General features: G+C 44.9%; 1 protein-coding gene across 1 annotated transcript in view; it reads left to right on the forward strand.

The window, feature by feature from the left end:
- TMEM40 (transmembrane protein 40) overlaps positions 1-12,143 on the forward strand; it is a 70,461-nt gene that overhangs the window by 11,217 nt on the left and 47,101 nt on the right. Inside the window, exon 2 of the mRNA XM_077278235.1 lies at positions 11,778-11,834. Coding sequence (XP_077134350.1) covers positions 11,786-11,834 — 49 coding nt within the window. The 5' untranslated portion in view covers positions 11,778-11,785. The remainder of the gene's footprint in view (positions 1-11,777; positions 11,835-12,143) is intronic.

Genomic DNA, 12,143 nt, shown 5'->3' on the forward strand with positions numbered 1-12,143 from the left:
CTGAAGCGTCCAACAGTAGTCTGCCATCATTGTAATGCTCCATCTTCCCTGGTATCTTCTTTCCATCTCTTTAATGTCCTGGTGGAATCGTTCACTGTGCTCTTCACTTACAGCTCCCAAATTTTCAGGAAAGTTGTCAAGGTGGAAATGGAGGAAATGCACTTCCAAACTCATCAGGCAGCCAAAAGCTTGAAATGCTTTCAGCATTCATCCGACGATTTTTTTTGTAGCCAGGGTCTTTGTTATTGCCTAAAAATTTCTCTACGACCTCTTTAAATGCAAACCACCCTTCTTTTTGAGGATGCGTCATGGTATTGATAAACTCTTGATCAGCTATAAGCCTTCTGATGTCTGGTCCGACGAACACACCTTCCTTCAATTTTGCCTCCGAGAGGCCTGGAAACTTGGTGACCAAGTATTTGAAGCATTCTCCATCTTTTGGAAGTGATTTTACGAATTGCTTCATCAATCAAAAATTTAGAAAAATATACAAAATTTGAAGAAAATTTAGCATTTTGTGGCAAATCCTGACGTCCAGGATTTTTTTCAATATTTTTTTTTTGTTTTCAGCACACCAAAATACATGGAAATTAGATGAAAATAATCAAACAGCTTTTTAGTCGCAGACCTGTGTTATTGGAGCACTCCGGGTATCTGGGTTCCCGCTGCATATTCTTCGGTAAGCTCTCTAGCTTGCCGAATAAGGAGGGAGCCGAAAAGATATTCGCTCATGTCTAGTTGCTTTTACAAAATATTTTTTGGGAAAAATGCTGTACAGTCTTGTGCCTTTTTTCCTGGAATTTTTTGCAACTTTTGTGTCCAGATGTTGGCTGCATTTCAAACTGTGAGTTTTAAGGTTGGTATCATTTTTTTTTTACTTTTATTGGGTCCATGGCAATTTTTGTCTTTATAAACAAAGCTTTCTGTAAGTGTGTGATTTTTTTAATTTTTTTCCAATAAGTCTTCCTGTAGAAGAAAAACTTACCCTACTTGATGAAAATATATGAAAAGGCCATCAAAAACATTTGTAGAAAACACGGGTCTCTAGTCTGTAGCAATGTCTTTTATGTTGCTGCTAGGGTTGAGCGAAACGGATCGGACAAATTCAAAAATCGCCGACTTTCGGCAAAGTCGGGTTTCATGAAACCCGACCCGATCCTAGTGTGGGATTGGCCATGAGGTCACCGATCTGCGCGCAAAAGTCGCGTTTCATATGACGCGTTCAGTGCCATTTCTCAGCCAATGAAGGTGGACGCAGAGTGTGGGCAGCGTGATGACATAGGTCTCGGTCCCCACCATCTTAGAGAAGGGCATGACAGTGATTGGCTTGCTTTCTGCGGTGTCACAGGGGCTATAAAGGGGCGTGCACGCCGACCGCCATCTTACTTCTGCTGATCTGAGCATAGGGAGAGGTTGCTGCAGCTTCGTCAGAAGCAGGGATAGCGTTAGGGAGGGAAGATTAACCCCCAAACCGCTTGTGCTGTAGCGATTTCCACTGTCCAACACCACCTTTTCTTTGCAGGGACAGTGGAGGCTAGATTTCTGTGCATCAGCTCTGTAGCTTATAAGGCTCCCTGATAGCTGCATTGCTGTTTGTTCGCTGCTGTGCAAACCAACTGCTTTTTTAAAAGCAAAAATCCTGTTGCTCCTTTCTGCACAGTTATCTTGTTTATTTGTCCACACTCTTGTGTGCAGCAGTCCTTTTTATTGCTGCCATACTTGTCCTGAGATCATTGTAGGAAGATTGAAATTGTACTACAGTCCTTGTATTTTTTCATATATCTTCCAGCCACTTGCTGCCACTTACATTATGTTGTTTTATACACTGGGCCTGAGTTTTGGTTCAGTCTCCAAAAAAAAGGGAGATTTCAATTCTCAACAAGTTTATATACACCTTCTACCTTGTTTACTGACTTCTCCAATTCCTCCATTTGCAGCTGCTGAATGTCCACCATAGGCCATTTTTATACCTCCCTAAATGGGCTGACTCCCCCCACAGGGCCGTGGTCACCACCTGGCGCAAGCACCTGTGCAGGTGCCGTTTGCCTGGACAGGTGGGTGTGCCCACTCTTGGGCGATGGCACTGGCACAGGGTCCCTCATAGTACAATGCAGTGTCTCTGGCGGTGGTGGTGCACAACCAACGTCAGACACACCGTCGTAATATGAGGGGCCCTGTGCCAGTACCGCCGCCCACGAGAGAGTGTTCCCCCCAGCTCGAACAGTGCTCTACCACTTGCAATACTTACCTCTCCCTGCTCCACCACTGTGTAGTCTGTGCTGTTAAATCCTTCAATGGCACTGCCAATACAAATTTGTTGACATGATAGATGATAGTTAAAATATACAGGGGCCCTGGCCTCCATTTAGACCAGTTAATACTTTGCGCCTACTACCACTGTCTGCTACTCAGCAGAGGAGCCCACCCCTGTACCTAGCTATGCCACCTGTTTATTTATGAACAATTTTTTGGCAGACATTTAGGCTACTTTATTATTTGGGCCTACTCACTGTGTCTGCCGCTCATTACAGTTTTCCTCCACTGAACAAAGCAATGCCGCCTGTTTAGTCCTGTTACCACATTTGAACTGCATTTAGCCCACTTTATTATTTGGGCCTATATCTGTGTTTCCTCCTCATCCTGCCCATTGCCCAGCCACTGCTAGATGAGTCTGCTGGTACATTGACCCAGACCACTACATTCCCCTTGCACTCTACACAGCCAGTATCTGACCCTGCAGAAAGTCAGGTTCCCCTTCCCGCATACTATACCACCTTACACAGGGACAAAGAGGAAGGTGCAGATGAAAGTGCAGGTTCCTTCATCAGGTGGGGGGCATACTCATTGGCTACGTCACTGGCACAGGGCCCCTCATAGTACGCAAAAGTGTCTCTGCCAGTGGGAGGCGCCACCCGCCATCAAACACACCACCATACTATGAGGGGCCCTGTGCCAGTGCCAATGCGAATGAGTGTGCCCCCCCTGCTTGCTCAGGATCACAGCACTTGCAAAGTTGAAATACTTACCTCTCCCTGCTCCACCGCCGTGACGTATTCTGCGTTTCCTGGGCCCACGAAAATCTTGAGCCAGTCCTACTCCCCCATAACTTTAGCCAAACGACCCCCAGTTTTCAATGCCTAACTATTATTATAAAGTAAATTAAGATTGACAAGCTTCAGTAATAAGAATTGATGTGTTTGGCATTAAAATGGGCACTGTATGTGTTTTCCTGTCCTCCACTCTCTGCCGACTTTGATTCCCCATTGACTTGCATTGGGTTTCGTGTTTCAGTCGGCCCCCGACTTTTCACAATAATCGGCCGATTTCACCCGTCCTGACCTTTGACAAAGTCGGGTTTTCGCGAAACCCGACTCGATCCGAAAAAAGTAAAAGTCGCTCAACTCTAGTTGCTGTTTTAAATTTTCCTGCAATGTAGACAAAAGTCAAGATTTAGCGGGAAGCTTGAGGAGACGACGGAAGCATTATATAATCGCTTCTGTCTTCGTAGCGCTCATTACTCTTTATGTAAGAAACAGAAGCATTGATAATGACGCTGCTTCTATTGAGCCTCATATGATTGCAGCGTATCTCCATGACTGTCACAGTTCCGCCCCTCAGTGTGTCTGGGATGCAGTTACTGACAGCTCAGCTGTCCAATGTGGTACAAGCGTTTGCTGAAGCTGTCAGTGCTTTGACAGCTCAGTCGTCCAGTCTGGTGCAGGAGCGTTCTGAGCTGTCAATGTGTTGATTGACAGCTCGGCCATCCAATCTGAGTCTGGGAGGCGCTGGCTGTCTCATTGTCCCAGGTGATTGCCAAGCTACTTAACTGAGTTGTTACTTCCATACCTCTGCCAGACGTACATTCAGCTAGTGTGTGGTTTGTCTCTCTGTGCCTTGCGCTCTGTTTGTAGATCTTTTGTTGCCTGACCTTGGACCTTGTTCTGATTATCTGTCTGCTTAACCACTTCTGTTCTGATCTGCTATCTTTCTGGTATTCTGAACCCTGTATGCAGGGTCGGACTGAGGTCTCTGGGACCCACCAGGGGAATGCACTTTAGGGGCCCACCCTACAGCTATATGCAAATATCTGTCTGTCATTATCCTCATTATAGTGGAGCATCAGCTGTAAAACACAGGTAGCTCCTACCGTGCGCCCCCATAACTGGGATGTATAATTACGGTAGTTTACATGAATGGGGTTCTTTGGTTAAAACAAGTTATCACCGATCCACAGGATAGGTGATCACTTTGGTCCGACCATTAGAAACTGCACCGATCGGAAGAATGGGGAAGTTGTATCGTTGATAAGACACTTATCCCCATTTTAAAATGGAGCGGCAGGTAGGATGTCTGACCGCAGCTCCATTCATTCTCTTTGGGACTTCCAGAAAAAAACAAGTGCAGTCATTGAGGTAATGAATGGATCAGTGACTGAGTTGTACATGCGACTCCTGTCTAATGGGGATAAAAAGTTCCACATTCTGCCGATTGGGTCCAAGTAGTCAGACCCCATCAATCAGTACGTTGTTATGTAGCGCCCCCACCGCCGCAGGGCCGAGGGGTACCCGGTACCGGGCCTCTGAGTCTCTGCTCTGGGGTTGTCACGGTGGCTAGGCCCCGGTCCGTGACCCTGCCGTGGGGCGCACAGTGAATGGGTAGGTAGATGTAGATGGTGGTGACTGTAACGGTGCAGTTATGGGGTGCAAGTCGCAGTAAATAACGAGGACACCAGGTTGCAGTCTCTTTACCTCTTTACTGAAGATCTCTGGGTCCTCAGTCCTGAATACGGTTCACCAGGCTGCGCAAGTCCGGCCGGTCCAATGGCACCTCCAGAGTTCTCCTCACAGGTGGAAATCTGTGCCTTCCTACTTGCGCTATGTGTTGCGGTCCTTCCCTGCTGTGCTTACAGAAAGTCCCCACAACTGTTGTGTCTGTTTCTTAAGTTCCCTCACAACTCGATTAGATGATCTTCTGCTAATCCTCCGTCCCTCCCTGATATTCTGGTTGGGACGGCACCCGTTTGACGGGTAGGCTCGGAGCTCTTCCGGGACCCTAGAGTCGCCCCTCTCCACAAGTTGCCCCCCAAGACTGCATAGGTGATTTGAGTTAGACAGCCCGCCTTAGACTGACTGTCCTGCCGCTGTTTAGAGTATTGCTTGAAGCTGGATATTATGATACTCCCTCGGCGTACCGGCCACCGGTTATGCGCCTCAGTAGAATGTTGCCTCGGTCTTACAGCACGACTCCTACTGGTATTCTCCTATTGCTATGATCTCGTTTCTCACTCAGCACAATCTATCTCGCTTCTGATCCCTCCTTGGGCACCGCCGCTATCCTGAGCAGGCACGGTCCCGTTACGTTCGTTCAAGTTGCCAAGCCTCTGTCAGGATCCCACCCCTGACAGATACCCTACTGTATCTTCCCCCACAACACCCTCTGCCACAAGGTGTTGCCTGGTTCCAACCCAGTCAGCTTCTGCCTAACTTCCTGCCTGACCCCCAGTTTACCCACTATGGTGGGGAGTGGCCTAGTGAATAGAACCCTTAGCTCCCCCCGGAGGCCCGGCTGTGAAATGTATTGGTGTCTGTGATACCTGGTCAGATGAACTCCTTCAGTGCCATCAGACGTACCATAGCTCCCCTTAGTGGCGGAGCCACAGTACTGCAACGACCAGGACTCTGGGGCACTGCAGTTACATGTGGAGGAAAGACAATTATGGCAGCTAAATAGGAAAGGGTTCTTAACAGTAAGAGCAATCAGACTGGAATGCCGACCACAAGAGCTAGTAATGGCAGTTACTATAACAACATTTAAAAAAAAGTCTGGAGGCTTTTTAAACAAAACATGACATTGTCAGTTATAAATAATCTACAGTAGCAATATAAAATATATAACTTTGAAGATAGGTTGAACTTGATGGTCCTAGGTCTTTTTTCAACCTATGTAATTATGTGAACTGTACATTAGGAAAATGCTTGAAATGTAATTCCCTATAATATTATTTTACAAGTAATTTCCCCTTATTTTTTTTCTGTGTAAAGTGCTAGTTATAAATCCAATCTCTGGATTTAAAAAGTGCAAAACACTCCTGAAACACTCACACGTTTAATCTGTATTTCTTATGGTGCCTAAGGGAAGCCATAATGATAGGCGCCTGATTGGTAACAAGTGCAGTTATTTGCCTCTATAATGAAGTGAATTACCAATGATGAAAGGGTTAATACTTGGGCCCTGCATCAGTAATAGCTCCTGTAGTAACCATGACAACTGTTATGAGGTCATAAACAAATGTGATAAAGCAGGTTCTATAATAGAAGGCTGCACTGCCACGATCAGCGCCATTACTGATGTGCCTGAGGACGTTGAGCTTGACCACCCCACGTAATGTGCCGACCTTGGTGAAATTTGGAGGTTCTAGCAGGGAAAGGGGTTGTCTGCTTTAGACACCCCCGGGGCATTGGAAGGTAACTGAGGGGGGTCACCAGCACAGGATCCCCTTCTGTTACCCTCTAGAAAGAGCTGCTCTCTTTTGGGAGTTCATGGAAGCACCTATGACTTTAATGGGTGATAAATTGGGATGGGGGAGGGGGTATTTCTCCTATTAGGGGTTATCCATTATGAACAATCCCTGTAACCAAAAGTCTAAATTTATGAGAAGTGGACCTGGATCTGTAAGGAAGAAATGGTTCATCCATCTGGGCAATCAGATCAACTAAATTGGGTCTAACAACCAATGTGGTGACAGATATCGCAGCCAGATCTCTCCCACATCCGGTTTATCACATTTATAGTCTATATTTGTTATGTCGTTCTCTGTAAATCTGGTAAAATGTACAAATGTTAAAACTTGTTACATCTGTTATATATCGGCACTAACTGTCTAAGCCCAAGGGATGGGCGACACTCCAGCCACTGTTCCCTAGAGGTTTCCACCACAGGGGGTTTTTCCTCTCCTGAGTGCTGGAGGTTGACTCTTCGTGAGTCGGGGGTTGTGCCATTTTTGGTGTCATGTAAATAAAATTGAGAACGTTTGACACCTAATTACAATGCTTCATGTATTTATTTTGTGTGTGTCTGTGTGATTCATTTTGTTTGGGAGTCGGGGTACATCACATGTCACTGTGTCATAGGGCCGGACATCTGCCGGCCACAGTTTTGTCCCAGGTGTTGCTCCTGCTCTGCTGAATATCGTGGAGCAGAGAAGACAAGCAAGTGTGCACACATCATTGGAATAAGGACTTATATTACAGCAGGATTACAAGCAGCTACCTCGCCTCATTCACACAGTGAGTATTTTGGCCAGTATTTTACATCAGTATTTGTCAGCTAAAAAAACAGACAGGAGCAAACACTGAGAAAAATAATAACTGAATGACTTTCACCTATTCTGTGTTTTGGATCCACTCCTGGAGTCTGTTAACAAATACTGATGTAAAATATCGCCACTTAAAAGTGCTGTAAATCCTTACTGACTTCATCATTACATCGATGACAGCGCTGCAGTCAGTAACTTAGCTCAATGACTCTGCTTGAGTTGACATCATAAGCTGCTGAGCTCATTAATTGTCTGCAGCGCTGTTGATGTGAAGTCAGCGCTGCAGACAATAACAGATACCATGGGTGGCACGAGAGATTCAGCCCTGGAGCAGGGGAGAGTGTGTAAAGTACAGGGGAACAGAGATTTCACTTTCTGAATACCCTTCATAAAAAAACGACGCATTTCGAACCAGGACTAAGAACGTTGTAACGTTTGAAACGCGTTGGTTCTTATTGAAAGTGTTCACTTCAACCTTTTACAAAGTTTGTATATTTTTTTCACTTTTTTAATGGAGTAAATTAAAAAATTATATTCTGGAAGCTGGATCCTTTACCGTTATTGGACTTTTTTTGATACTACAAAAATTTAGGTGTGTTGAATTTTTGAAATCTTGCGAATTATATGTGTTTTATTTGCGGGATTTCCCCATACACTTTAATGAGATGCCGAATATTCGCATATAAAAAATTCATACTGGTTTTTATTACATTTCAGCAGCAAAAAAAATGGATGTAATCCACACGCACACATAACATTATCAATAAAGCATTATCAAAGCTCACAGCAAACAGGAAGTTTACAAAACAAAGTAATTTTAATTAAAAAATTATATTCAAAAACAAGCAAGAGCGAAACTGAAAAAAATGCAATAAAAACATGTAAAAAACACTCAAAAGGCAACGAAGAAACACAAATAACCTAATCTGGCAAGTTGAAGAATGAAATTCTGCAGGAAATCTACAACGTCAAAATCTCACCAAATACTCGTCGCAGAAACATAGCTTTAGAGGGTAATTTCACTGATTGTGAGACGGGAGATGAGAGACAAGTGTGCTGCCAATGGGAGAGAATTTGTGGTCTAAATTATGAGATTGTCCAGCTAAGAAAAAAGTGCACAAAAAAACCCAAAACAAAACATTTTGATATGGTATCTTGAAGCATACTAAGGAATATAGGGGAGTCCTTTGTCCGTGATCCTCGAGGTCAGTGTGGTTACAGAGAACATGTCTTGCTCTTGCCTCTGGACGGCTGTTATACCCTGCAGTAACTGACAATCCACAGATATGAATAAGTGCTGTATTGTGAGCGGCAGCCAGGGCCTTAGTCATGGCCCACATAGGTGTCTGCTTTAGCGTGCCCTGACCACCCGCATCACATATATCCAGTCCCACTGTCTCACTTGCCTGGTTCTCAGAGGCCTCCCTTAGACGCAGGGACACTTCTTCACATAAAGAGACAGAGTCCAATTCCATCTTGAAACGTAGAACTTTGCTTATTTCCAATCGCAGACGTCCACATCAGTTACAGCATCAACACAGAGTTCTGCACAGTTCACATCCTTTGCTTTCCCTGTGTTCTTCCCTATGTCCTTTAGGTTGTACCTGGTTTGTCCCATCTTGACCAATACTGCAGCGTCCTCCCTGTTCAGCTTTGCTATGTTCAGGGGTTCCCTTGTCTGTTTTGTCCCAGACATAAAGGCATCTGCCCAAGTAGAAAGCTGCCACATTTTGGAGCGACCTGCGTTTCTGTTCTGCGGTGACTTCTGCTATCACCTCTGCTCTCACTTCTGCTGTCCTGCTCTCACGCCTGCTGTCCTGCTGCTCTCACTTCTGCTGTCCTGCTCTCACTTCTGCTATCACCTCTGCTCTCACTTCTGCTGTCCTGCTGCTCTCACTTCTGCTGTCCTGCTGCTCTCACTTCTGCTGTCCTGCTGCTCTCACTTCTGCTGTCCTGCTCTCACTTCTGCTATCACCTCTGCTCTCACTTCTGCTGTTCTGCTGCTCTCACTTCTGCTGTCCTGCTGCTCTCACTTCTGCTGTCCTGCTCTCACTTCTGCTATCACCTCTGCTCTCACTTCTGCTGTCCTGCTACTCTCACTTCTGCTGTCCTGGACGACTGGGATTCACACTTAACATTACGTGGCCCACTGCTAAGCTGGGGGCCCCCAGGCCCAGCTGACCTGCCTGGGCTCCCTAGCCTGACTGACCCAAAACCAGGAAATCCTCCTGTTCTACCCACAGTTGGCCCCTCCTAAGTTAACTGTTACTGTTCCTGAGTTCCTATCTCTAATCTCAGTGTGCTATAATGCCCCCCTCTAGTGGATAACCCAGACTTTTAGAGCTGCTTAAAATGTACAGAAACTGGCCAATACCCCATCACCATTTTTTTCTACCAAAAATTTAGAAAATTTAAGAGAAGCGACAGTTTAATAAAGAGACACAAGTCTCCTTTAGGAGCCTCTAAAAGCCAGCAATGGTCTTTGTCCAACACCGAACAATGTAAAGTGCTAACGAATATATATATGCCCTATCTAACTAACAATTTGTGAACAGACATATATGCTGACAAGGGACAACTGAACGCTGGACTGGACGTGGTTGCTGACTGTTGTGTCCTATAGCCCTCTACTTCCAGCAGTGGCTGTGACATCAGTACTCTCTGATGTATAGTTGGTCTCTTCCGAACCTGTACTGGCCCTTGGTTATAAATTTTCCGGAGAGAAAAACCAGTTTAGGGTATACACGGAGAGCTGTAGGTCATGTGTTACACTTGTCCCCTGGTTGTCGGGGGGGGAGTTCCAGCGAGTGGGAATAATCATGTCCCTACTGTGTGGGGGTCCTCAGATCTGGACATTTTCCTTGTCCTCACAAGCCCCAGAATGATTTTCTGTTGACACCTTATTTGATGTTTAGATCTGATATATGACGAACTCTACAGGAGCCATGTCGCTGAGGCTAAGATCATGAACCTGGCATGGGGGAGGGTGGCACAGCTGAGGACTACTGTACTGAGTTCTGGCAGTGGTCCACTGGAGTTCTGTGGAACAATGCAGCTCTCGGGTGCCAGTTCCACAAAGGCCTTTCCGAAACCCTTAAGGATGCTATGGTCCTTCATGATGTCCCTTGTTCTCTTTCAGAGGCCATGACCCAGGTCATACAAATGGACCGCAGAATTCATGAGAGACGTAGTGAACAGCAAGCTGCCCATTATAGTTCCCCAGAGCAGTTCCATTTACCGGAGGTGTAGCCATTGGAGGTTAGAGTTGCCAGTCTTCGTGTTGTGAAGAAAAGATGTAGTCAAGATCTTGGACTCTGTCCACTACTGTGGTCTCTCTGGACATTTTCTCAAGAATTACCCAACTCGTTCTCAGGCTAGCAAACCGTTGGGAGAACGTCTGGTTCTGAGTGACAGCCGAGGAGGTCACCCTGATGCCCAGGCAACTTTTTCTTTGTCTGATAAAGTACTGATAAATACGTTATCCTTCAAGAACCAGGTGTTATCAACATTGATGTTCATTGACTGTGATTCCTGCTAACTTTCTTGATTCGGGACTGATTCTAAAGTTAGGGTTAAGGACAGTTAGTGGAGGAAGACCCATTAGCCTTGAAAACATCATTAGCTTTAAATTTGGTCAAGAGAACAATGGTGGATTTCACTCTCTGCCAGACATACATTCAGCTACTGTGTTGTCTCTCTGTGCCTTGTGTTCTGTTTGTAGATCTTTCGTTGCCTGACCTTGAACCTTGTTCTGACCATCCATCAGTTTAACCTCTTCTGCTCTAATCCGCTCTCCTCCTGGTATTCTGACCTCAGAACCTGACCTGACTATGCCTTTGTCTCTTCCTTTTGATTATGATGTACCTTCCTGGCTTTTGCCCTTGGACCTCTTGACCACTCTGCCTCACGGTTTTGTCGCGAGTAGTGACTAGCATCACACTGACTTAGCTGTGCAACGGAGTACTATCAAACCCGAGAATCCCCACTACATGGTGCATGATGCTGTGCTCTTTTGACTGTACACTGTATACATTTGGCCTCCATGGGAGCTACAAACATCTGGAAAACCCTTTAAGTCCTCATGTTTTCTTCGATCCTGCACATTGAAGACTTTCTCATTTTTCTCCTTTGCAATTAAATGTATAATAATGCTAGAGAATATCCTAATTAACACTTTCCAATTAATAAACTGCGGATATAGTTGCGTTATGTGAGGCTGATTTCCATAGTGTGAGATGAGAAGAGCACCATTGTGTGCTAAGCTATCAGACCACGGGAGTCCCCTTCGGCTGTAAAAATTGATGCACCCTGTATGACCCTGTATTGGTATATGGTGATATATTTTTCAAACAAGAATGGAAAGCTCATGGATTAAGACATTTACCTGAAGCTTATAACCTTTTATCTCTCCAACAGTTTTGCATAGAGTTACCTAATTGATTATGTCTTCTATATTTTGCAGAAATCACAATGAGCTCTGAGAAGTTATCACTTCCTGTCCACACCCAGGAGGAGCAAGGTAGAACAATAAAGGGTGTAACTCTGAAGTATAGTATCTACAGTACATTTTTACCCATTTCAGGGACTATCTACCTATTTACTAATTTGTTGTACAGGATTAATACAGTATAACCTTACTACCGCCAGCAGGTACAGGGTTCTGGCATATACTATGGAGATATTTCATCCAAATTTTATATTTTTGTATGTGAATAACAGTATAATTCTTTAACATTAATGTAATATTTCACCATATTTTTACAAAGTATTACCTCTTCACTCCACCAATGCATTATTGAATATTATTTTATGCCTGATACTGATGTTG

Source organism: Ranitomeya variabilis, chromosome 8 (genome assembly GCF_051348905.1).
Source record: "Ranitomeya variabilis isolate aRanVar5 chromosome 8, aRanVar5.hap1, whole genome shotgun sequence".
NCBI lineage: Eukaryota > Metazoa > Chordata > Amphibia > Anura > Dendrobatidae > Ranitomeya > Ranitomeya variabilis.